At 45.5% G+C, this 27,808-nt stretch overlaps 1 protein-coding gene across 17 annotated transcripts in view; it reads left to right on the top strand.

Moving 5' to 3' along the window:
- Positions 1-27,808, top strand: part of LOC138753182 (autophagy-related protein 2 homolog B-like) — a 245,827-nt gene that overhangs the window by 177,745 nt on the left and 40,274 nt on the right. For 16 of the 17 annotated variants that reach the window (XM_069915817.1, XM_069915816.1, XM_069915821.1 and 13 more), the window contains 4 exons: positions 5,040-5,269; positions 13,407-13,539; positions 22,999-23,193; positions 24,326-24,427. In XM_069915817.1, coding sequence (XP_069771918.1) covers positions 5,040-5,269; positions 13,407-13,539; positions 22,999-23,193; positions 24,326-24,427 — 660 coding nt within the window. The remainder of the gene's footprint in view (positions 1-5,039; positions 5,270-13,406; positions 13,540-22,998; positions 23,194-24,325; positions 24,428-27,808) is intronic. The other variant, XM_069915819.1, reaches the window with a different exon arrangement.

The following is a 27,808-nucleotide window of genomic DNA, read 5'->3' as shown; positions in this document are numbered from 1 at the left end:
CACTCAGAGAGTGGTGGTGGTATGGAATGAGTTTCCGGGAGAAGTAGTGGCGTCAGGGTCAATTTTGTCATTTAAGGAAAAATTGGGTAGGTTTGTAGATAGGAGGGGAATGCAGGGTTATGGGTAGAGTGCAGGTAGTGGGACTAGAGGAAAGTACTTAGTTTGGTGCCATCTAGAAGAGCCAAAATAGCCTGTTTCTGGTGATCAAGCTGGTGCTGGGCACCTAAAAGCCAGCAGACCATGCAGTGGCACTGGACCTAGCAAGCAAACTGGAGAATGAACAGCAAGGGCAGCCAGCGACCCCAAAATGGCACTGGCCCCACTGCACATCAGCAATTGGAGCAAACGGTGAGAATGCGAGAGGTATAAAAGTTGGTCTTGAGTCCTAATAAAACACAGAGCTTAACCTGACTACATTCGTTAGTGTGTCTTTCTTTCAAGTAGCGTGTGGCTACAAATGGTGACCCCGAAAGTTTAGATGGCATCTAAACCAAATGATGAGCGAGCCGGCAGCAGTCCACGCAGTCACCCTTAAGCTGTTGACCTTCTGGACAAATTAGCCATGCGTATGGTTTGTCTAGGCTGAGGCACAGTTACAGATCACAGCAGAGTCCACCTGGTACTACCACATGGTGAGCACCCTGGACCAGAACATGGTGACCAGGACAACTTCAACCAAGAAGGTGTATACACTGCCTTCATGGACTTTCTAATCAAGATCTTTGGGCTCTCATGGCGAGAGAGAGGCATGACTGCTCCATCTGGACGGGTTAGGGGACAGGCCCCCATCCGCTCTCATGAACGAGATGCTGACCCTCCTGGGAAAACATGAGCCCTGCATCATGTTTGAGCAAGCATTCTTGGAGCAACTGCCCCAGGATGTCCAACTGCTCCTGGCAGGCGTTGACTTCAGCGACCTCTGGAAAGTTGCAGGATGAGTGGACGTTTTGTGGAAACAGAAAAGAGAATGCTCGGCATCCGTGGGGCTCGTCGCTAAATTCCGCAGCCAGACCCATGCAGACCTGTTGAAGGAACAGCTGCCCCACAGAGGAGGTGGCCCCAATGACCAGTGGTGCTTCTACCACCAAGGATGGGGCTCCCGAGCCCGCCAGTGCAGGCCACCATGCACATTGCAGGGAAACACTGGGGCCAGCCTTTGCTAATGGCCACGACGGCTGACCAACAAGATAGCCTCCTGTACATTTGGGACAGCCAGTGTGGATGGCGTTTCCTCATGGACACAGGAGAAGAGGTCCCCCATTGGGACAGGACACCAGGAACAAGCAGTCGGGCTGCACACTGATGGCTGTCAACAACAGCACAATCTGGACCTCCAGCACCCAAAAGGTCCAACTACAATTGGGAGGCACCCTTTTCTCGTGGGTGTTCACAGTGGCCACAGTGGAACAGCCGCTCCTCAGAGCAGACCTCCTGCGCGCCCATAGCCTACTCGTGAACCTGAAGGGTCGGAGACTGGTCCACACTAAGATTTCCAAACCTCCCCCCTCAAAGACACGAAGCTTGCAGTACTCCATGTAGACTCCGCGCAGCGATCCACGGACAGATATACCAAGGTCCTGGCAGAGTTCCCGGCAGTGCTTACCCCCCATTTCACTACGGCAATGCCCCGGCATGGAGTAGAGCACCATATCCTGACCCAGGGCCCGCTGTTCCACACATGAGCAAGACGCCTCCCTCTGGAGAAGCTCCAACTGGCAGAGGAAGAATTCTTTGGAAGAGCTCGGCATAGTGTGGTGGTCAGACAGCCCATGGGCTTCTCCCATGCATATTGTGCCCAAAGCCACTGGGACTTTGAGACCATGTGGAGACTGCTGCCAGCTCAATGAGGCCACAATGCTAGATCGATAGCCCATGCAGAACATCCAGGACGTTGCGGCTAACCTGCACAGGGCAAAGATCTTTTCCAAAGTGGAACTCTTGCAGGGATATCATCAAATCCTGGTATAACCCAATGATATCTAAAGACAGCCATCATCACCCCGTTTGGCCTGTTCAAATTCCTGCGAATGCTGTTCAGGTTGAAGAACGCTGTATGGACTTTCCAGTGGCTGATGGATCCACTGGGCCGAGACCTGGATGCCACCTTTGTTTACTTAGACGGCATCCTCATGGCGAGCAAGAACACCTGATGCACCTCCACAACCTCTACTCGCCGAGCGAGTTCGGACTGACAATTAAACCAGCCAAATGCCAGTTCAGGTTGGAGGTCATTGACTTCCTGGCCCATAGGATAACCAAGGAAGGAGCCACACCTCTACCCAGCAAGGTGGAAGCCATCTGGAAGTTTCCCGGACCCAGGATAATCAGGGCACTACAGGAATTTGTGGGAATGATCAACTCCTATCACAGGTTCATCCCCTCGATTGCCAGATCATGCGAACCTTTTGCACTTTTGACAGAGAGCTGCTGGTGCTGTACATGGCTATCCGCCACTTCAGGTACTTCCTCGAGGGCAGGTCTTTTATGGCTTTCACAGACCACAAGCTCCTGATTTTTGCAAGATCTTGGACCCCTGATCAGCCCGCCAACAGCGTCACCTGTCTTAAATCTTGGAGTACACCACAGCAAGGACAATGTGGTGGCCGATGCACTGTCCCGGCAGACTATCCATGCGCTATCAAAGGGAGTGGACTTTGTGGTGCTGGCAGAGGCGCAACAAGACGACAAAGAGATGCCCCAGTACAGGACAGCCATATCTGGACTGCAGCTCCAGGACATCCCAGTCGGCATAGATAACACCACCCTTCTGTGCGACGTGGCCACCAGCCAGGTCAGGCCTATCGTCCCGGTGGCTTAGAGACAGCAGGTTTTCAATTCCATCCATGGGCTGGCTTACCCATCCATCAAGACCACAGTCTGGCTGGTGGCCAGCAAATATGTGTGGCATGGATTGAGAAAACAAGTCAGCAGGTGGGCGAAGGCATGCACGCAGTGCCAAATAGCCAAGGTACAGCAGCATACCAAGACCCCACTTCAGTACTTTGAGCCCTTGGAACAAAGATTTGACCATGTCCATGTGGACATAGTAGGACCCTTGGCAGTGTCCCAGGCTTTCCACTACCTGTTCATGATGGTCAACCGCTTCACTAGGTGGCCAGAAGCAGACCCACTGTCAGACATGCCCATGACCTCGTGCACCAGGTCCCTCATCATGTGCTAGATGGCACGGTTCGGGTTACCCTCCCACATAGCTTCCAAACAGAGGGGCCCAGTTCACCTCTAGCCTGTGGTCCAACCTCGCCAGCGTGTGGGGCGTCCAGCTGCACCACACAACGACCTACCACCCACAGTCAAATGGGCTGGTGGAGCGCTTCCGCAGGCATCTCAAGGCTGTGCTCATAACCAGACTCCAAGGACCTAACTGGCTGGACTAGCAGCCATGGAACTGTTGGATATCCGCACGGCACCCAAGGAGGACCTCAACACCTCTTCGGCCGAACTCGTCTACAGAACTCCACTGGTAGTCCAGACAGACAGCAGGATGACGCAACAGCTCTACTCCGCAAACTGAGGGAAAGAGTCAGCAACCTGGCCCTGACTCCACCTTCCAGGCACAGACACACAAGGACCAACATGCCCAAAGACCTACAGGATTGTGAGTATGTTTTCATTCGCAGGGGTCTGCATTATCCACTGCTGCAGAGGCCATACGAGGGTCTGTTCCGGGTTGTCTGTAACAATGGAGCCATGTTCGAGCTGGAGGTTGGAGGAAAAACGGTCTTCACCACGGACAGATTAAAGCCTGCAAACCTGGACCCAGCGAGCCCAGTCAAAATGCCAGCACCACGCAAAAGAAGCAGGCCACTGAAACCTGCAGAGACACTGCCTCTGGGCAACAGGGATGATTCCACTGGTTCTGGGGGTTGGGGGGGGGTGTCATGTGGTGGCCTTCCACCGCGCCGATCGAGCTGGTGCTCTGGGCGGTGAGCGCTCCTAAAAGCCAGCAGACCGTGCAGTGGCACTGGCTCTAGCAAGCAAACCGACGGACAAACGGAAAGGGCAGCGTAAGGGCAGCCAATGACCCCAAAATGGTGCTGGACCCACTGCATAGCCAACAGATAGAGACAGTGTGCGGGGAAGAAGATATTGTCATGCAAGAAAGTATCCGCGCATGGGAAACCCACTTTTGTTATGCAGGTTGTTACATCTGCAATTGGGGCAAACGAGGCAAATGCCCAGATGATCCAGTGGGATTTAGAACCTTAACTCCCTTCCCCAACCCTCCTGCTGCATTTACCATTTAATCTTTAATCATTTAATTTGTACATAAAGAATTTTACAAAGACCAACAGAAAAATAAGTAGATATTTTACAAAAATTGTCAAATACTGTATATTTGCAGCAGGAGTGGCAACAGTGGAAGACCTTGCACAAACTCCTGTGCTTGTCAAAAACTCAAAAGTAACTTATTGTAACCTCCGGGCAGAAAAATCTTAGGTAAGGTGATGTAATACAAATTGATATGTTTTTTCCCAAAGAATCTTTTTAACAGGATTAAATTCTTTTTTTTAAATAAATCTGCTCTTATGTCAGGGTAAAATAAAACTTTACCCCCTTCAGACTCAAGCAGATCTTTTCTTGCTCTTGCCCCTTCTGCCACCAGAGTCAAAATCTTTTCTCTATCTTGATATCCAAGAAACTGAATTAGCACAGAACGTGGCTTCTGATTTTCACTTTCTGCTGGAGTTTTTGATTTTCCGTGGTTAAAACAATAGTCGTGTCTTCCTTCCACTCTTGTCACTTTCTCATCAACATGCTGCATTTCTTCCTGCATTTTCTTCTTTTTCCCATCTAACTTATGCCTTCTTAAACTGCCGTGGTCCACGTGGTGAATATTTTACCATAAGGCCATTACAGAGGGAATGTTTGGATTTGGCCCCAGCCACAACGAAGTGTTGGTCAGGATAATGTGTGGTAGAAAGGTGCTTGCAGGTGGTGACGTTTCCTTGAGTGGGTTGCCTTTGCCCTTGTCCTACCAGATGGTAAGAGCTGAAGATCTTATTTCATATCTTACCCAGCAGAGAGAGACTGAACCCGTAGTGAGGATGTTGGTCTCTGGCCCCATTCTCGTCAAAAATGAACACTTTGCATCACCTGTCAAGAAGATGGACAAAAGCAAAGCACCTCTGCATCTTCCTATCCCAGAGACCCGATATGCGGTGAAGGAGATCTCCGTTGTGTGGCATCTATATGGAGGAAGGGACTTTGGAACGGCGGTCACTTCACGCTCTCCCATTAAAAACATTCCGTGAGTTTCCTGTGAACTTTGTTACCACTATGTTCGTTGGTTATCATAATAAAATTCATTGAAGCCAATGTGATTAAACATTGGGCAGCACAGTTAATGTAGTGGTTAATGCATTGCTGTTACAGCCTCAGTGATCGGGACTGGTGACCAAATCCCATGCTGTCTGAAAGGAGTTTGTATGTTCTCGCTGTGTCTGTGTGGGTTTTCCCTGGGGGTTCTTGTTTCCTCCCACCTTTCAAAACGAACAATGGGTTACAGCTCAATTGTTTGTAAGTGGATGGCACAAGTCTGTGGCCTGAAGAACCTGAAACTGTGCTGTATGTCTAAATTTAAATTTAAAATACATGATGCCTTCAGCTCCCAGCACTAGTGACAGACCCATCTTCACCACACTGACAAATCCAGAAATCCTGAGCCTGTAATGGTAATAGTGGAGCTTCTTTTCACAATTCACTGAATGGAACTTTCACATATTCCCTCACAGACTTGATTCAATCTTCGTGACTGCACTAGAGATTTGAAAAAAAATGAAAAAAACCACAGGTCACTAATGGGTAATTTCAGGTTACCCACAGCCACTCTTCCCACCAGTGACAAGGTTCCTTCACTGTCATATAATAAATACAGAAGATTTGCTGCTTGCCATAAAGGCACACAAAGAAGCACCACTAGTATACACCATCACCCAAAATGACAAGAGAGAAAATCAATAAGGGCTCCATTTTGAGACAATGAGTATCCATGTCCATCACTTCCATGACCTCCTGTTCAGTCCAGCAGTAAACCCGAGCTCCCGGTTCCAAACATCCGACTCATTTAGAAAGCTTTTGGCCCTCAACACCCTTCAGGAGCTCCTCTTGTCCTCTGCACCCTCTTGAATCCTTGTCCAAATACATGGTCTTACCAGCCAGTCCCCAGTAACCCATGTGGGGGTCCCCCAGTCCCCAGCAGCCTGTGCACTTCCTTAAGTTTCCAGCAGTCCACGTCCTGCGTGGCTTTCACCTGCTGAGCCCCTCACTGGTTCTTCCCTGTCAGGTCATCTCCCAAACTTCTCCTCAGCAGGGGGTGTTCTCCCACTTCTGGTGTCCTACTCCAGTCCACTGATCTCCCTGAATCCGCAATTTCTGACAGCCCACTTCCATGGGTGTACCCATTTTGGGTTCAGAGCTCTGAGGTGTCAAAGATATGAAATAAGCACACCATAAGCCCCTTTTGCAGAGAATATAAAACCTGTACTGAGCAGTAGGACCTGTGGAGGAGCACTATGTCTCCATCCCCGCTTTCCTGGGTCTGCACTAGCGGCACCTGTCCATCTAGATTTCTGCTCCATATGTTCACTTTCCCATCCCCATTCTACACCTGGCTCCATCTTCCCATCATCCCCTCCCCAGCAGATTCCAACTATCACCTCCCAGGTTCTGTCCCAGCCTCTTCACTGCTGTATGCCAGCAATCTTTACCCCTCAGTCCTGATGCCAGGTGTCGACCCAAAACATCGGCTTATATCTTTTGCTTTATGAGTGCTACTTGACCCACTGAGTTCTTCCAGCAGTTTGTTGTTCCAGATCCCAGCACCCACAACCTATCTTGCCTGCAAAACTAATGTTGGTCATGTACGCAAGAGTTCAAGGCACAGTTGGAGGATTATTTTGAGATCAGTAAATCTGTTCCTATAAAATCACCTTCATCACCACACTTGATAAATGTGGACCAGTTCTAGCACAGAGACAGGTCTTGTAGACACTGAGCCCACATTGGCCATCAGGCAACAAATTTTCACACTACTCCTACCTTAACCCATTCTTCCCACAACACCTCGATTTCCATCAGATGCTAGTGGCAATTTACAGTGGCCAAGTCTCACTTTTTTAGTTTGTAAGAAGAAACTAGAGCTGAGGATGTGGGTAAGTCCTAAATATATGTCTTGTCTGTATTTCCCAATGAGAAGTAAGTGGGTGATAGCGAATTCATGAAGGGTTACGTTGATGGTTTGGAGCACCCCATTATTAAGAAGGGGGAGTATGATGCCATGGAATATACAAGGACTGATAAATCTCCAGGGCAAGGTGAGATTTTTCCCTCATTGCTATGGGAAGCAAGAAAAGGAGAGGTGCTGGAGTGCTGGGCCCCTGATGGAGATCTTTGCATCTTTATGAGTTTGCATTTAAACACAGAGCGGTACAGCTCTGCATCAGGCCCTTCATCTGACCCATTTAAATACAGAGCGGTACAGCACTGCATCAGGCCCTTCATCTGACCCATTTAAACACAGAGCGGTACAGCTCTGCATCAGGCCCTTCATCTGACCCATTTAAACACAGAGCGGTACAGCTCTGCATCAGGCCCTTCATCTGACCCATTTAAACATAGAGCGGTACAGCTCTGCATCAGGCCCTTCATCTGACCCATTTAAACACAGAGCGGTACAGCTCTGCATCAGGCCCTTCATCTGACCCATTTAAACACAGAGCGGTACAGCTCTGCATCAGGCCCTTCATCTGACCCATTTAAACACAGAGCGGTACAGCTCTGCATCAGGCCCTTCATCTGACCCATTTAAACACAGAGCGGTACAGCTCTGCATCAGGCCCTTCATCTGACCCATTTAAACACAGAGCGGCACAGCTCTGCATCAGGCCCTTCATCTGACCCATTTAAACACAGAGCGGCACAGCTCTGCATCAGGCCCTTCATCTGACCCATTTAAACACAGAGCGGCACAGCTCTGCATCAGGCCCTTCATCTGACCCATTTAAACACAGAGCGGCACAGCTCTGCATCAGGCCCTTCGTCTGACCCATTTAAACACAGAGCGGTACAGCTCTGCATCAGGCCCTTCGTCTGACCCATTTAAACACGGAGCGGCACAGCTCTGCATCAGGCCCTTCGTCTGACCCATTTAAACACGGAGCGGCACAGCTCTGCATCAGGCCCTTCATCAGACCCATTTAAACACGGAGCGGCACAGCTCTGCATCAGGCCCTTCATCTGACCCATTTAAACACGGAGCGGCACAGCTCTGCATCAGGCCCTTCATCTGACCCATTTAAACACGGAGCGGCACAGCTCTGCATCAGGCCCTTCATCTGACCCATTTAAACACGGAGCGGCACAGCTCTGCATCAGGCCCTTCATCTGACCCATTTCAACACGGAGCGGCACAGCTCTGCATCAGGCCCTTCATCTGACCCATTTAAACACGGAGCGGCACAGCTCTGCATCAGGCCCTTCATCTGACCCATTTAAACACGGAGCGGCACAGCTCTGCATCAGGCCCTTCATCTGACCCATTTAAACACAGAGCGGCACAGCTCTGCATCAGGCCCTTCATCTGACCCATTTAAACACAGAGCGGCACAGCTCTGCATCAGGCCCTTCATCTGACCCATTTAAACACAGAGCGGCACAGCTCTGCATCAGGCCCTTCAACTGACCCATTTAAACACAGAGCGGTACAGCTCTGCATCAGGCCCTTCATCTGACCCATTTAAACACAGAGCGGCACAGCTCTGCATCAGGCCCTTCATCTGACCCATTTAAACACAGAGCGGTACAGCTCTGCATCAGGCCCTTCATCTGACCCATTTAAACACAGAGCGGCACAGCTCTGCATCAGGCCCTTCATCTGACCCATTTAAACACAGTGCGGTACAGCTCTGCATCAGGCCCTTCATCTGACCCATTTAAACACAGAGCGGCACAGCTCTGCATCAGGCCCTTCATCTGACCCATTTAAACACAGAGCGGTACAGCTCTGCATCAGGCCCTTCATCTGACCCATTTAAACACAGAGCGGTACAGCTCTGCATCAGGCCCTTCACCTGACCCATTTAAACACAGAGCGGTACAGCTCTGCATTAGGCCTTTCATCTGACCCATTTAAACACAGAGCGGTGCAGCTCTGCATCAGGCCCTTCATCTGACCCATTTAAACACAGAGCGGCACAGCTCTGCATGAGGCCCTTCATCTGACCCATTTAAACATAGAGCGGTACAGCTCTGCATCAGGCCCTTCATCTGACCCATTTAAACACAGAGCGGTACAGCTCTGCATCAGGCCCTTCATCAGACCCATTTAAACACAGAGCGGTACAGCTCTGCATCAGGCCCTTCATCTGACCCATTTAAACATAGAGCGGTACAGCTCTGCATCAGTCCCTTCATCTGACCCATTTAAACACAGAGCGGTACAGCTCTGCATCAGGCCCTTCATCTGACCCATTTAAACACAGAGCGGTACAGCTCTGCATCAGGCCCTTCATCTGACCCATTTAAACACAGAGCGGTACAGCTCTGCATCAGGCCCTTCATCTGACCCATTTAAACACAGAGCGGTACAGCTCTGCATCAGGCCCTTCATCTGACCCATTTAAACACAGAGCGGTACAGCTCTGCAGCAGGCCCTTCATCTGACCCATTTAATCACAGAGCGGTACAGCTCTGCATCAGGCCCTTCATCTGACCCATTTAAACACAGAGCGGCACAGCTCTGCATCAGGCCCTTCATCTGACCCATTTAAACACAGAGCGGTACAGCTCTGCATCGGGCCCTTCATCTGACCCATTTAAACACAGAGCGGTACAGCTCTGCATCAGGCCCTTCATCTGACCCATTTAAACACAGAGCGGCACAGCTCTGCATCAGGCCCTTCATCTGACCCATTTAAACACAGAGCGGCACAGCTCTGCATCAGGCCCTTCATCTGACCCATTTAAACACAGAGCGGTACAGCTCTGCATCAGGCCCTTCATCTGACCCATTTAAACACAGAGCGGTGCAGCTCTGCATCAGGCCCTTCATCTGACCCATTTAAACACAGAGCGGTACAGCTCTGCATCAGGCCCTTCATCTGACCCATTTAAACACAGAGCGGTACAGCTCTGCATCAGGCCCTTCATCTGACCCATTTAAACACAGAGCGGTACAGCTCTGCATCAGGCCTTTCATCTGACCCATTTAAACACAGAGCGGTGCAGCTCTGCATCAGGCCCTTCATCTGACCCATTTAAACACAGAGCGGCACAGCTCTGCATGAGGCCCTTCATCTGACCCATTTAAACATAGAGCGGTACAGCTCTGCATCAGGCCCTTCATCTGACCCATTTAAACACAGAGCGGTACAGCTCTGCATCAGGCCCTTCATCAGACCCATTTAAACACAGAGCGGTGCAGCTCTGCATCAGGCCCTTCATCTGACCCATTTAAACATAGAGCGGTACAGCTCTGCATCAGGCCCTTCATCTGATCCATTTAAACACAGAGCGGTACAGCTCTGCATCAGGCCCTTCATCTGACCCATTTAAACACAGAGCGGTACAGCTCTGCATCAGGCCCTTCATCTGACCCATTTAAACACAGAGCGGCACAGCTCTGCATCAGGCCCTTCATCTGACCCATTTAAACACAGAGCGGCACAGCTCTGCATCAGGCCCTTCATCTGACCCATTTAAACACAGAGCGGTACAGCTCTGCATCAGGCCCTTCATCTGACCCATTTAAACACAGAGCGGTACAGCTCTGCATCAGGCCTTTCATCTGACCCATTTAAACACAGAGCGGTACAGCTCTGCATCAGGCCCTTCATCTGACCCATTTAAACACAGAGCGGCACAGCTCTGCATCAGGCCCTTCATCTGACCCATTGAAACATAGAGCGGTACAGCTCTGCATCAGGCCCTTCATCTGACCCATTTAAACACAGAGCGGTACAGCTCTGCATCAGGCCCTTCATCAGACCCATTTAAACACAGAGCGGTACAGCTCTGCATCAGGCCCTTCATCTGATCCATTTAAACACAGAGCGGTACAGCTCTGCATCAGGCCCTTCATCTGACCCATTTAAACACAGAGCGGTACAGCTCTGCATCAGGCCCTTCATCTGACCCATTTAAACACAGAGCGGTACAGCTCTGCAGCAGGCCCTTCATCTGACCCATTTAAACACAGAGCGGTACAGCTCTGCATCAGGCCCTTCATCTGACCCATTTAAACACAGAGCGGTACAGCTCTGCATCAGGCCTTTCATCTGACCCATTTAAAAACAGAGCGGTACAGCTCTGCAGCAGGCCCTTCATCTGACCCATTTAATCACAGAGCGGTACAGCTCTGCATCAGGCCCTTCATCTGACCCATTTAAACACAGAGCGGTACAGCTCTGCATCAGGCCCTTCATCTGACCCATTTAAACACAGAGCGGTACAGCTCTGCATCAGGCCCTTCATCTGACCCATTTAAACACAGAGCGGTGCAGCTCTGCATCAGGCCCTTCATCTGACCCATTTAAACACAGAGCGGTACAGCTCTGCATCAGGCCCTTCATCTGACCCATTTAAACACAGAGCGGTACAGCTCTGCATCAGGCCCTTCATCTGACCCATTTAAACACAGAGCGGTACAGCTCTGCATCAGGCCTTTCATCTGACCCATTTAAACACAGAGCGGTGCAGCTCTGCATCAGGCCCATCATCTGACCCATTTAAACACAGAGCCGCACAGCTCTGCATGAGGCCCTTCATCTGACCCATTTAAACATAGAGCGGTACAGCTCTGCATCAGGCCCTTCATCTGACCCATTTAAACACAGAGCGGTACAGCTCTGCATCAGGCCCTTCATCAGACCCATTTAAACACAGAGCGGTACAGCTCTGCATCAGGCCCTTCATCTGACCCATTTAAACATAGAGCGGTACAGCTCTGCATCAGGCCCTTCATCTGACCCATTTAAACACAGAGCGGTACAGCTCTGCATCAGGCCCTTCATCTGACCCATTTAAACACAGAGCGGTACAGCTCTTCAGCAGGCCCTTCATCTGACCCATTTAAACACAGAGCGGTACAGCTCTGCATCAGGCCCTTCATCTGACCCATTTAAACACAGAGCGGTACAGCTCTGCATCAGGCCCTTCATCTGACCCATTTAAACACAGAGCGGTACAGCTCTGCAGCAGGCCCTTCATCTGACCAATTTAATCACAGAGCGGTACAGTTCTGCATCAGGCCCTTCATCTGACCCATTTAAAAAAAGAGCGGCACAGCTCTGCATCAGGCCCTTCATCTGACCCATTTAAACACAGAGCGGTACAGCTCTGCATCAGGCCCTTCATCTGACCCATTTAAACACAGAGCGGTACAGCTCTGCATCAGGCCCTTCATCTGACCCATTTAAACACAGAGCGGCACAGCTCTGCATCAGGCCCTTCATCTGACCCATTTAAACACAGAGCGGCACAGCTCTGCATCAGGCCCTTCATCTGACCCATTTAAACACAGAGCGGTACAGCTCTGCATCAGGCCCTTCATCTGACCCATTTAAACACAGAGCGGTACAGCTCTGCATCAGGCCCTTCATCTGACCCATTTAAACACAGAGCGGTACAGCTCTGCATCAGGCCCTTCATCCTACCCATTTAAACACAGAGCGGTACAGCTCTACATCAGGCCCTTCATCTGACCCATTTAAACATAGAGCGGTACAGCTCTGCATCAGGCCCTTCATCTGACCCATTTAAACACAGAGCGGTACAGCTCTGCATCAGGCCCTTCATCTGACCCATTTAAACACAGAGCGGTACAGCTCTGCATCAGGCCCTTCATCTGACCCATTTAAACACAGAGCGGTACAGCTCTGCATCAGGCCCTTCATCTGACCCATTTAAACAGAGCGGCACAGCTCTGCATCAGGCCCTTCATCTGACCCATTTAAACACAGAGCGGTACAGCTCTGCAGCAGGCCCTTCATCTGACCCATTTAAACACAGAGCGGCACAGCTCTGCATCAGGCCCTTCATCTGACCCATTTAAACACAGAGCGGTACAGCTCTGCATCAGGCCCTTCATCTGACCCATTTAAACACAGAGCGGTACAGCTCTGCATCAGGCCCTTCATCTGACCCATTTAAACACAGAGCGGTACAGCTCTGCATCAGGCCCTTCATCTGACCCATTTAAACACAGAGCGGTGCAGCTCTGCATCAGGCCCTTCATCTGACCCATTTAAACACAGAGCGGTACAGCTCTGCATCAGGCCCTTCATCTGACCCAGCCTTTCCAAATGAGTGTAACTCGTACTCCAAGCTTTCTTGGTCCAGAATTCTCAGCAAGGCAGAATAACTACTCATTACTGCTTATTATTTTTTAGCATGAGACCAGGTTCAAGGTCTTCCCACAGTTTGCCGTCTCAGCCTTCTGCTCATCACAGCCACTCGACCAGGCGTGTGCAGGGCGGACCTGGGAGGAACCACAACATCCTGATGGAGATTCAGTTCAGTAAGGTAAGACGTTCAAGCATGCTTTACCTGCTCTCCTCTGACCATTGTTCTCCCTGCACCTATAATATCAAAAGACATAGGAGCAGAAATAGCCCATCGAGTCTGCCTTTCCATTCCATCATGAGCTGATCCCTTTTCCCACAATCCCACTGCATGGCCTTCACCCCATAACCTTTAATGCCCTAGTTAATCAAGAACCTATCAATCTTTGCCTTAAATCCATCCAATGATCTGGCCTCCACAACCTCCTGTGCCAACAGATTCCACAGATTGACCACCCTCTGGCGATTGAATTTCCTCTGCATCTCTGTTCTAAGCAGATACCCTTCAATCCTGGAAGTTGTGCCTCTTGTCCTAGACCAGGGATGGGCAATCTATGGCCCACAATCCAATTTATCCAGCCCACAACCGGTCAGCAATTAGCTGCGTGATTTTTTAGATCCCACCAACATTGCCAGCTACGGTTTTGGCTAATGTAGTGCAGTGCGGGACAATTGAGCGCTGCTGTGTCAGGTGGGCAGTGGGATCCGATTTCAAACAGTTGTTAAAAGGTTGAAAACATTTCCTTTTGTTGACTCTACATACCCAAACCAAGATAAATTTATTGTATAATATTTCAAATTTAACCAAAAGTTATACGTCAACAACCATGTCGCCCAATATCGAAATGTTTTCAAACCTCAAACCAAATCCAGTTTCCCTCTGATTTGGGGAGAGTCATTTTCTTTTCATTGTGACTAATTTTTCTCCTTTTTGACTTTTGTTTTTTTTATTGTGTCATTTTAATGCAAACTCAGATTTTTGGTGCATTTCCAGATTTGAAGATACCTTCCCTGACCTGAAATGCATTATCATCGTTTTTTGGAAGAAATACGGTTGATCTCGTTGCTTGTACTTTTTCTGTGAATTGTTTTTTGATAAATTGTTGTAAATTGTGTACCTCAAGCAGAGAGAATCGAATGTTCAATTATTTATAGTAGCATGTCGGGTTGGCGTTACAGTTAGTGCAACGCCTTTACAGTGCCATCCATTGGGACTGGACCAGAGTTCAAATCCCACACTGCCTGTCTGTAAGGAGTTTTTACATTCTCGTCGTACCTGCATGGGTTTTCTCTGGGGGCGCCGGTTTCTTCCTACCATTTAAAATGTACTGGGGGTAGAGATTATTGGGTTATAAATAGGACAGCATGGATTTGTGGGCCGAAGCGGCTTGTTACCATGCTATAAGTCTAAAAAAAAATCAGTGCGGCACTCCAGTCAATCACTGACACACCATCTGGCCCATGCAGGGTAAAAGGTTGCCCACCCATGTCCTTGACTCCAACCCTAGAAAACAAATTTTCTATAGCTACTCTGTCCATGCCTTTCAATATTCAAAATATTTCAGTGAGATCCCTCCTATTCTCTTAAATTCCAACGAGTACAGGCCAAGAGCTGTCAAATGCTCCTCATATGCTAACCCTTTCATTCCCGACATCACAGCGACCACACTGACCATATTCAAACACTCCTCGAGTGGTGAATGAATTCCTGGCATAGGCACACCTATACATGTGAATGAGCTGCAACAATCAGGGACTGGGTTCAGCTGAACTGTGAATGCTAAGCAGACTAGTTGGTGAGGTTAGCTGGTGGCAGCTCATCCCATGCTCACTGTCCCGTCACAGCAGATACCACCATCTTCTTCGACACGCTGTTTGAGGAGGAGTCACGTGATGGAGTAGTGGCCGGTAGGGGAACTCCAGCCCTCTCCAGAAAAGTTAAAAAAAGATAGAGGAAAAGCAAAGGCACAAACTTAAAAACCAAAACAAAGTGAAAGTAAAAGTGTAGAGAAAATGGCAGCGAAGAAAGAAAAACCAAAAACAACGGGAAGAAAAGAAGAAGGAAAGACGTCGGAACAAGAAGGTGAAGGCCTTACGTGTCCGAAGAGGCCCGCCGCAGAGAGAGAAGCCCGCTCCCACAGGTCAGTGGAAGTCCCGGTCTCGGGACTACAAAAATGGCTCCCAGAGCCAAGTAAAAGTGCGCGATGCGCATGAAAAAAAACCCACTGACGGGAGGGGGAACAGCTGCGGAGTCGACTCCACAGCTGAGAGAGACACCTGCAGCACAGCAGCAGGTGCAGAACACGGACAATAACGACAACAAGAAAGAAGAGGGTAAAAAGAAAACAAGGAAACAACAGATGGTCAATCCAGAGGAGGAAGAAGAAGAAGAACAGAAAGAAGTGGAAGAAGAAGAGAAAGGCAAGACAATGGATGTATCTTTTTTTAAAGAATATATGGAATCAGTGAAAGAACGGCAATTACAAGAATTTGATGAGATAAAAAGAAGAATTAAGAATGCAGAAGAAAAAATGAATAAAATGGAAGTGGCCATATCAGAATTGGCAAAAAGAGTGGAAAATATGGAAAAATGAGAAACATTTGTAGATATGGAAGTAGAAGACTTAAAAAAGAAATTAGAAGAATCTAATAAAAAAGCTAAAGAGGCACGGGAGCTGTTAGCTCAGAAGATAGATATAATAGAAAACTATAATAGAAGAAATAATATAAAGATAATGGGCCTTAAGGAAGATGAAGAAGGCAAGAATATGAGAGAATTTATAAAAGATTGGATCCCCAGGGTCCTGGGAAGACCAGAATTACAGGAAGAAATGGAAATACAGAGAGTACATAGAACTTTAGCCCCGAAACCACAACCGCAGCAAAAACCAAGATCCATTTTAGTAAAATTCTTAAGATATACAACAAGAGAAAATATATTGGAGAAAGCAATGAAGAAAGTAAGAGAGGACAAAAAGCCACTGGAATATAAAGGTCAAAAAAAATTTTTCTATCCAGACATAAGTTTTGAACTCCTGAAGAAGAGGAAGGAGTTCAATATAGCGAAAACGATCTTATGGAAAAAAGGATATAAGTTTATGTTAAGGTACCCAGCGGTACTTAAAATAATTATTCCAGGGCAACAAAACAGACTATTCTCGGATCCAGAGGAAGCAAGGAAATTTGCAGAACAACTACAAAACAAGCACAGAGATGAAGACATGTAATAAGAGTAAAAATGACCACGATCTATATGTATGTGTGTAAAGGGGTATATGCGTATATATATATATATAGTGTGTATACATGAATGTATCCGTATTTAGAGGAAAATATATAGAGTATAGACAAGAATTAATAAGGGAGAGAAATGGAATAGAGGGAATAAGGAGGGAATTAAAAGAGTGACCTTTGTTACATATGAAAATTGAAATCTTTTCTGGGGGGTGCTGGGTGGGGAGGCTGTGTACGGCCCCTCACCCCAAGTCCAAAGCCCGCTGCGCAGCTCAGACGGCAAAGTCCTCCTCAGCGACAAGATCTCCATCCTCAACCGATGGTCAGAACACTTCCAATCTCTTTTCAGTGCCAACCGCTCAGTCCAAGATTCCGCCCTGCTCCAGCTCCCTCAACAGCCCCTAAGGCTAGAGCTGGATGAGGTTCCCACCCTGGATGAGACATATAAGGCAATCGAACAACTGAAAAGTGGCAAAGCAGCAGGTATGGATGGAATCCCCCCAGAAGTCTGGAAGGCTGGCGGCAAAACTCTGCATGCCAAACTGCATGAGTTTTTCAAGCTTTGTTGGGACCAAGGTAAACTGCCTCAGGATCTTCGTGATGCCACCATCATCACCCTGTACAAAAAACAAAGGCGAGAAATCAGACTGCTCAAACTACAGAGGAATCACGTTGCTCTCCATTGCAGGCAAAATCTTCGCTAGGATTCTACTAAATAGAATAATACCTAGTGTCGCCGAGAATATTCTCCCAGAATCACAGTGCGGGGAGGAGTTAAGGTCACTGCAAAATCAGCTGATGTTTGCGAGTGAATTTGCAAATCCAAATGGAGAGGGGAGATGTGGTTGTCCGACAAGGGATAAAGGACAACTCAGGAGGGGGAGGGGAGAATGCGGTTAAAGAAGTTTTAAATAGGAGAATAAGGAAAATGTTTGATGTTTTAGAAATGTTGTCTTATAAAGTGTTCAAAACAAGAAAGCAGAAATGGATAAGAAGGAAAGGTGATGATGGAGAAACGGAAAGGGAAGATAAACAAAGTATAAAATGGCTACGCTGAACTATATGACTTTAAATATTAACGGAATGCATAAGCAAATTAAAAGGAAGAAACTGCTAAATTTACTGAAAAAAGAAAAAATTGATATAGCATTCGTGCAAGAAACACATTTAACTGAATTGGAGCATAAGAAATTAAAGAGAGATTGGGTAGGACACGTAACAGCAGCATCGTATAATTCAAAAGCAAGAGGAGTAGCTATATTAATTAGTAAAAATGTGCTATTTAAAATAGAAGAGGAAATAATAGATCCAGCAGGGAGATATGTAATGATAAAATGTCAGATATATTCGGAGTTTTGGAATCTACTCAATGTATATTCACCTAACGAAAAAGATCAAAAGTTTATGCAAGATATCTTTTTGAAGATAGCAGATACGCAAGGGAACATATTAATAGGAGGGGATTTCAGCCTGAATTTGGATTCAAATATGGACAAAACTGGGAAAAAAATTAACAGAAAGAACAAAGTAACCAAATTTATAATTAAATCGATAGAAGAAATGCAACTTTTGGATATATGGAGGAAACAACACCCAAATGAAAAGGAATATTCATATTACTCGGCTAGACATAAAACATACTCAAGAATAGACCTATTTTTGTTATCAGCTCGTATGCAAGATAGAGTAAGAAAAACAGAATATAAAGCTAGAATATTATCGGACCATTCACCCTAATATTGACAATAAAGTTAGAGGACATCCCTCCAAGAATGTATAGATGGAGATTAAACTCCATGCTACTTAAAAGGCAGGATTTTAGAGAATTAATTGAAAGACAAATTAAAATGTATTTTGAAATAAATACGGAATCAGTGAAAGATAAGTTTATACTATGGGATGCAATGAAAGCGTTCATTAGAGGGCAAATAATAAGTTATGTAACCAAGATGAAGAAGGACTATAATCAGGAAACAGAGCAGTTGGAAAGGGAAATAGTAAATATAGAAAAAGAATTAGCAATGAAGGAAGATACAACTAAAAGAAGAGAATTGGCAGATAAAAAAATAAAATATGAAACACTACAAACATATAAGGTGGAGAAGAATATAATGAAGACAAAACAGAAATATTATGAACTAGGGGAAAAAACGCACAAAATTCTAGCATGGCAGCTTAAGACAGAACAAGCTAAGAAAATGGTATTGGCATCAAGGAAAAAAAGACAAACAAATCACATATAATCCAAAGGAGATCAAGGAAAACTTTAGAGAATTCTATGAACAATTATACCAAACTGAAAATGAAGGGAAAGAAGGGAAAATAGATGAATTTCTAATTAAAATTGAACTACCAAAACTACAAATAGAGGAACAAAATAAATTAACAGAACCATTTGGAATAGTAGAAATACAAGAGATAATAAAAAAATTACCAAATAATAAAACACCAGGAGAGGATGGATTCCCAATAGAATTCTATAAAACATTTAAAGATTTATTAATTCCTCCCCTCCTGGAAGTAATCAACCAGATTGATAAAACGCAAAGCTTACCAGATTCATGTAAAACAGCAATAATTACAGTAATACTAAAGCAAGGGAAAGATCACCAGCGTCATATAGACCAATATCATTACTTAACACAGATTATAAGATAATAGCTAAACTATTAGCAAACAGATTAGCAGAGTATGTACCGAAAATGGTAAATCTAGACCAGACTGGATTTATTAAAAAAAGACACACAACAGACAATATTTGTAAATTTATTAACTTAATTCATGCAGTAGAAGGGAGTAAAGCACCAACAGTAGCAGTTGCTTTAGACGCAGAGAAGGCCTTTGACAGAGTAGAATGGAATTATTTATTCAAAGTATTGCAAAAATTCACTTTACCAGAGAAGTATATTAACTGGATTAAAGCATTATATAAGGGACCGTTAGCGAAAGTGACAATAAATGGACATGTATCAAAGCAATTTAACTTAAGCAGGTCAACACGGCAGGGATGCCCACTATCACCCTTATTGTTCGCGTTAGCTATAAAACTACTAGCAGACTTGATAAGAACAGAAAATAATATAAAAGGGATAAAAATAAAAGATAAGGAATATAAAATCAGTTTATTTGCGGATGATGTTATAGTATACTTAACAGAACCAGAACTATCAATAAAAGAATTATATAAGAAATTGAAGGAATATGGAGAAGTGTCGGGTTACAAGATCAACGTAAATAAAAGTGAAGCAATGCCTATGAATAATGCGGATTTCTCAAAATTTAAGAAGGAATCACCATTCAGATGGCAAATGCAAGCAATAAGATACCTAGGTATACAAATAAATAAAAATCTCGGCCAACTATATAAACTCAATTATTATCCACTAATGAAAAAATTACAGGACGATTTAGACCATTGGAAAGATTTACCACTAACACTAATAGGAAGGATAAACTGTATTAAAATGAATATCTTCCCAAGGATATTATACCTATTTCAGGCATTGCCAATACACTTGACAGAGAAATTCTTCAAGGAGTTAAAGAAAATAATAAGGAAATTTTTATGGAAAGGGGGGAAACCGAGGATAGCACTAGATAAATTAACAGAATGGTATAAACAAGGAGGCTTACAACTGCCAAACTTTAAAAATTATTATAGAGCCGCACAATTAAGATACCTATCAGATTTTTATCAAACAAGGGAAAAGCCAGATTGGACTAGATTAGAATTAGATAAAATAGGGGGAAAGATACCTGAACACATATTATATAAATGGGATGAAAAATTGGTACAACATAGAAGTTCTCCAGTATTACATCATTTACTCAATATTTGGAAGAAGATTCATGTAGAAAGGAATAAAACAAATTATCAATTACCAAAACTAATATTGACGCAAAATAAGTTACTCCCTTTTACAATAGATAACCTTTCCTTTAGAGAATGGGAGAAAAAAGGGATCAAAAGAATAGAAAATTATTTTTCAGGAAATAGATTATTATCCTTTGAACAAATGAAGGATAAATACAATATAACTCAAGATACAGTGCTGGCATATTACCAATTGAGATCCTACTTGAAGGACAAATTAGGAAGCAGTCTGAGTTTACCAGAGGGAAGTAACTTTGAATATGTGATTACAGATACAATGTTAATCAAAAGATTTATAACAAATATGTATATTAAACTACAAGAAAAGGAGAATGAGGAAACAAATGGTAAAACTAAACAAAAATGGGAACAAGATTTAAATATAAAGATAAAAAAGGAAACATGGGAGAAGTTATGTTCTGGAATGATGAGAAATACAATAAATACGAGGTTACGTATACAATATAACTGGATACACAGGCTATACATTACACCTCAAAAGTTAAATAAATGGGACCCAACAGTATCTGATAGATGTTTTCGATGTAAAAAAGAAATGGGAACAACAATTCATGCAATCTGGACATGTGAGAAAGTAGAAAAATTTTGGGAAGATCTAAACCAAATATTAAATAAAATTACAGAAAACAATATACCAAAGAACCCAGAGATCTTCCTCCTAAGTAACATAAAAAACAAAGAATTTGGAATTGATTTGGATGGTGCACAAAAAAGATTTGTTAAGATAGCTCTAGCCGTAGCAAAAAAATGTATTATGTCAACCTGGAAATCGGAAGATAATTTGAAAATACAACAATGGTATATAGAAATGAATAAATGTATTCCATTAGAAAAAATAACATATAGTTTAAGAAATAATATTGAAATATTTGAATAAATATGGGAGCCTTACATGAAACACAATAGAGAAAACCTACCAGGGACATTCACTACCTAAATTAACAAAAGGAGAAGGAAATGAAAAGAATTGACTCAGTGAAATTTCTTTTTTATTTTTATTGAATGACAACATTGTTTGACTAGTTTAATGTATCCTAGATTTTGTACTTTAAATGGACGGGGGGGGGAGGTAGGGAGGGTGGGATGGGAGGAGGGAGGGGGGGAGAAAATGGCACTGTATATATTTGAAAAGGAAAAAGTATGTATCATGGTTAATGTGGTTTATGGTGTGAAAAATAAAAAATTTAAAAAAAACAAAAACATGCTGTTTGAGTGAACTCCCGACACAAAAATTTCAGGTTACGGACAGTTCTCAGGTGCAGGGACTGCCTGTTCCCGCAGGCCCTCTTGCATTGAACTATTTACCTTGTATTTTCTCTCCTCATTGACTGGACAAAGGTTTCAGCGACAGCAAAATCTTCCTTGGGCTGACAGCAAAATCTTCCTTGGGCAACCTTTCCCATCTTTCTGCCTCACCCAATTTATAATATCCTATCTTTTAGGTGCTGATTCACTGTTATTAGCTGCCTTGCATTAGTATGAACCAGAGGACATGGGTAAAGGGTGAAAGGGGAAAGGTTTAGAAGGAACATTAGGGGGAACCTCTTAACACAGAGAGTGGTGAGAGTGTGTAAGAGCTGCCAGCTCAAGTAGTAAATGAAGGCTCAATTTTAACATGGAAGAAAAATTTAGACAGGTACATGGATGGGAGGGGTATGGAGTGCTATGGATTAGCTGCAGGTCAATGGGACAAGGCAGAATAATAGTTTGACAGAGACTCGGCGGGCCTGTTTCTGTGCTGAAGTAATCTGTGGTTCTAAATAGGAAATTCCCACAACAATTGCAGACATTGTTTCCAGCCTGAAGCCACACTTGCCCTGGTGGCTCCAACCTTTCACTATCCCTTGCATTTCAGGGAACGTGTGTGGACAGAGTGCTGATTGTGGATCTCTCCACAACAGGACAAATGCTCAAGGTCTGTGTGGTCTGCCTTTGGAGATTTGACCACTGTTTAAGATAAACTGGAACCTGCCATTGAGTTTGTCTGATGCTGCCTTACATTACTTGAGCGCAATGAACAGCAGGTCTAGACAATCAGCTCTTCCTTGGCCATTCCACCTTTCTGGATTAGAAAAGAGGTAATTCTTCATAATGCAAACCACCCAGCAGATCGATACAATTGAAAAGAACAAGACTGAAGAAAGGGAAAACATGAGGCTGGAGAAACTCAGCAGGTCACACAGTGTCTTTTATAGAGCAAAGATAAAGATACAGAACTAACGTTTTGGGTCTGAGCCCTTCATCAAGGTAAAATGTAGGTAGGCCCAAATAAAATGGTGGGGGGAGGGGCAGGGAGAATAGCACAGATCCACAGGCAAGAGGTAATAGGTGGATATGGGAGGGAGGGATAGCTCTGTGAATGGAGAGGGAAGGAGATGAAAAGCTGGAGGAAAGGAGACAAGGATAGGGAAGAGAGGGAGAGCGAGGAGTTCTGAAGTCTGAAGGAAGAGTGGCATCTCGTTTATTTTGCAAGCTGACCTTAAATGTCTGTGGTTTTTTTAACCCCAAAAGGTGAAATTTCAACATGAAGTTTATCCTCAGACAGACCACAGTGTGGATCCAGGCTCAGCAGAGCGTCCCATCTCACGGCAGGTCTTAATCATCCAGGACCTTGAGATTCGAGACCGGCTTGCAACATCGCAGATGAACAAGTTCCTGTACTTGTACTCAAGCAAAGATCTCCCAAGAAAAGCTCATGCCAACATGGTGAGGCAGGGATTGAAACCAGATGGGGGAACTCGGCATTGAGTTGGGGGTGAGGAGGGGTCCAGATACCGAATTTTATTGTCATGTTGCATTTAGTATGGTGTCAGGCAGCCATTAGCAGAAATTAAAGAGGTGCCTGGCAATTTCATCAGAGAAAGAAGGGAAAGAGAGTCCCTTCAGAGATACTGAGTGTCCGTGGATTCGCCTCCAGCCCTCCCGCAGCCCCTGCAACCAAACAGACCACTCTGAACCATCCCACATCATCAGGAAGCCTTCACAGCCCGAGACCCTACAACACTCTCTCACCCAAGGTACCCATTTGCATCCTGGTTCTGATACCTGGTACCCCTTCAGTCAGTCTCTAGTAGTCTGCATCCCGGTGTGAGTCCTTTGACTACAAGTTGTCAGCAGCCTGTAGCCTGCCTCAAGTCACCACCTGTGCCCTCGTTGATCCACTGCCATGTTCACTATCCCAAATGGCTTCTCCTGTGCTTCTCCTCCTCAGATGGTGGGGGGAGGGGTAGTCTTCCCAATTTCTTGTGCCTTGTGCCAGTCCTCAGTTTCACTGGATTATGCAACCTCTTATGGCTACTGCCAGAACAGGTGCCCCCATCTTGGGCTCAGACCTTGTGGCCACATTATTTTAAAATAAAACACCGTCTGCTCCTCTAAAGGGCAGTTTAAAGCTAGTATGGAGCCATCAGCATTTAGACTGGGCAGTAGAACCCAGCGGAGTAGTGCTGTGTCTCGAAAGTACAGAGCCCTTTGATAACTTCCAATTATAGTGCTATTTTGTTCAACAGTAGTGAAAGCACCTATGTATGTGAAACTGGATTGACTGTGGCATTCAGGCTGGGTCTTGCCCTCATTGAAGGAGAAATTATCAACCCCATTGAAGTTTGACTGTCTGTTTAATCACCAATCTCAGATAGGCCTAGAAATAATGTTAAAATTTATTGTCAGGAGTACATGCATGTCATCATATACAACTCTGAGATTATTTTTCTTGTGGGCCAGGCAGAATTTCTACAGGAAATATTCTAGAGAATTCAAGCCATTTTACTGTGCATTGGTCCCCCTGGGAATCGAACCCGTGACTATTTAATTTAACATCTGGCCATTTCTTTTCTAGCTGACTGTAAAAGCGTTGCATGTGAGTCCTGATTCCATTCGGATGCCCCAGGAGTGTTGTCTGCGTGTGACACTGATGCCCCTTCGACTAAACATTGATCAGGTTGGTAAAACTGAGTTTGAGAGAAATTCCACCAAAACCCTGAGTCTTGTTCAAGATTCAAGATTCCTTGATTGTCATGTGATAGTACAGAATGTAATATTACACCAAATAGCCTTTTCTCTGCTGTAAGGCAAATAAAAAGTTGTCATTAGTGTTGCCCAGCGTCCCTTATAGTAAGAGAGAAAGAGAAGCAAAAGAGAGTCCCTTCAGAGTCGCTGAGTGTCCATGAATTTGCCTCCAGTGCTTTTGAAGCCTCTGCAGCCGCAGACACTCCTGTTGAATCTTTGGCAAACCCGAACTCCAGATCCAAACCTCCAACACAATCAGGAAGCCTTCGGGGGCTCTTCTTTTCCTTAACACCCTCTCAAATCTGGGCTGCTAACTGTTACCATGAGCTGGTTTCCAGCAGCCCACAACCCATGTGGATCCCCTGACCTCATTTCCCTTTACCTCTGTGGGTGCCTTGGCTGCTGAGTCCCTTACTGGTCTGCTGTTATGGTCACTGTCCTGTAGGGTCCTTCGACTGCTGAGCCCAGCAATTTATAAATAACTTTGAGGAGACCTCTGTAGTGTTACCATGATTGTGCAGGAGGATTTTATTGCTGCTGGAGCCATGACCCTGGGTGGACCGGTGTCTTCAGAATCAATATCTGAGCAAGGATTGGCCTTGGCAGAGTCCTTACCACAGTAAGGACTGGCAGAATGTATACACGATGCCTTTCCAGATTCACAGGTTGAGGAACCAACTGGAAAACCAAATATTTTGAATCTTGTTTTGCCCACTGAGAAAGGGTTAATTGATGATCTTGTTAAGAGAGGTCTGACAAAGAATAATCATGATGTTTTAAAGTTTGATTGAAAGTGAAGGTTAAATGGGTCCTTGAGCCTAAACAAGGGAGACTATGCAAGTGCCAGAGGAATGTTGGTTGTTGCTGATTGGGAGAATGCAATGAAAGGCCAGAAGGTGGATAGGCAACGTGAATAGGGTTACATATCCAAAAATAAATTCCTTTAAGATACAAACCCCACCCCCCTCCCCCAACAGGAGAATTGTTTCCACCATGACTGAAGAAGGAAATTAAAGATGTAAATCTGAGAAAGAGGCTATAAAGTTTCCAGAAATGTCAAGTTCTCTGGCAGGGAAAATGGCCCTTCCCTGAGCTCATCTGTGCCAAGGAAAGTGGTCCTGTTTGCCTGCATTTGGCCCTTGGATTAAAAACATTTCAGAGCTCGACAAAGAAAATCCACAAAACAGCTAAACCCAAGAGAGTCCATAACTGGTGAGAAACATGGGCTTTTACGGGTTGATAAAAAGGTATCTATCAGTGGACTGTCGGACAGAACTGAGAGTGGGAATAGACTGGCCTTTCTCATGTTGGCAGGCAGCAGTTATTGGGGAATTGCAGGGTTAGGAGCTTGGGCTCCAGTTACTCACACCCATTGTCAGTGGCTGTGGGACCAAATATTATTTCCAGGTTTTCTGTTTGGACTGGACAAGGTGGGATAGTGAGGACTGAGAGGATGTCAAGAAACTTCAGGAGGATAAGATGAGTGGATGGGCTAGAGCAGCCATTCTCTATGGGGGCCTGTGGCTTCCTCCCCAGGGGCCACAGCACATTTAGGTAAAAGCCTAGTTTGCTTTTCACCTCATGTAATATAAATAATTTTGGTTTTTTTCTGTACTCGCAAGGAGAGAAGTACAGAAAGAAACCAAAACTTAACTGCTTCACAGGGTAGGGGGCCCATAAGCTTTGAGCAGAGTCTTGGAGGGGCCAGAACCGAAAAAAGATTGAGAATCGCTGGGCTAAAATGTGGCATATGGAATACAATGTGAAAAATCTGAGATCATCCATTCTGTTACGTGTAAGGGAAGAACAAGGTCGTTCTTCTAAATGGGGAAAGATTGAGAAATCAGTTATACACCATGGAAACAGGTGGCCCTTCAGGCCTTCACTGCTGAGTTGGCACCTAACGCCCATCCGCACTCATCCTACTTGAATTCTCATACCCTTGTCAAACCCCCCCCCGCCCTTCCATTCGATCCTAATTCTTCTATTACTCCCCTCAACTAGAGGTTTTGTGGACCATGCACTGGCCTTTTGGACAGTGGACTGTTACTTTAAAGGATGAATTTCTACTGAGAACTGGAGGTTGGTGATTTATGGAATTCCAGTCTGGTCCAGGAAATAACTAAAAGCTAGTGTGTGTGTGAAATCAACCAGCAACAAAACCAGCCACCATGGATATAGAGGGATTTTTGGCATTGTCTTCTCTTCAGAATTTCAAAAAGGCTAACAAGCAAGAGTTGGTGACATTCGCCAATAGGTTGGCAATTGCTTCAGTAGAACCATGTGTGTGTGCATGAGCACAGTGAGAAGAACTGAGACAGCAGGCTGTGAGCTTGTTAAGCACAACTAGTTTACTTTGAGTTTTGCGCTGTAACCTTTAAGGCCCTCTGGAGCCCGCCACTTATGTCCCAGAACTCACGTTATGCTGACGTGAGTGTGTATGCGGACTTCCAGTCTGTACTGGAAGAGAAGGACCCGCGACACCATATTTGCTACGGCTGCTCCGCTGACCACACGTAACAAGTAGAACCAGTTCACCACTACAAATATGTGCGCTGCCACACAACACCCCTCCTCCCCCAGAATCAGTGCTGGTGGTCTCACTGCGCATCATGGGTGAGGTCATCTTCTTGGGTGGCTGACCCCTGCGTGTTGGCGGTGGGACTGCCACTGGCTATGACAAGTCCAAATATGCCGGTTTGAGGCAGTCCAGGGTGAAAAGTTCTTCTTTGTCCTCAATATCAAGCGTGAAAATTGAGGCATTCCTGTGAAATACTTTGTAGGGTCTCTTGTAGGGACACTGGAGGGTGGTCTGTGTCTGCCCCTGCGCACAAACTCATAGTCACAGGTGTCTAGGCCAGTGGGATAAGCTGGTGGGAGGGTGGGTGGCAGTGTCGTGACAGCAGTGGTGGTGCGAGTGATCCCAGTTTGTCTCTCAATCTTTCCAGTACGATGGTGGTGTCCCTGTCCTGCCTTGGTGGTGAAGGCAGGAAACGGCCCAGGATTGCTAGGGGTTCACCGTAGACGAACTCAGCTGAGGAGGTTCACAGGTCATCCTTTGGTGCTGTGTGGATTCCGAGAAAGACCCGTGGCAGTTCGTCCACCCAGTTTGGCCTCTCTAGCCTTGCCATCAGTCCCATCTTAAGGTGGCAGTGAAAGCGCTTGACTAATCCATTGGACTGTGGATGGTTGGCGGTGGTGTGTAGCTGGGTGCCCAGGAATTTAGAGAGTTCATCCAAAGAGCAGAAGTGAATTAGCTCCCCGGTCAGTTGTTATATGCGCTGGGACTCCAAATCAGGAGATTCAGGCAGAG

This window comes from Narcine bancroftii, chromosome 2, assembly GCF_036971445.1.
Source record: "Narcine bancroftii isolate sNarBan1 chromosome 2, sNarBan1.hap1, whole genome shotgun sequence".
NCBI lineage: Eukaryota > Metazoa > Chordata > Chondrichthyes > Torpediniformes > Narcinidae > Narcine > Narcine bancroftii.
Note: the sequence above shows the minus strand (reverse complement) of the source record. Positions and strands in the feature narration are given on the sequence as shown.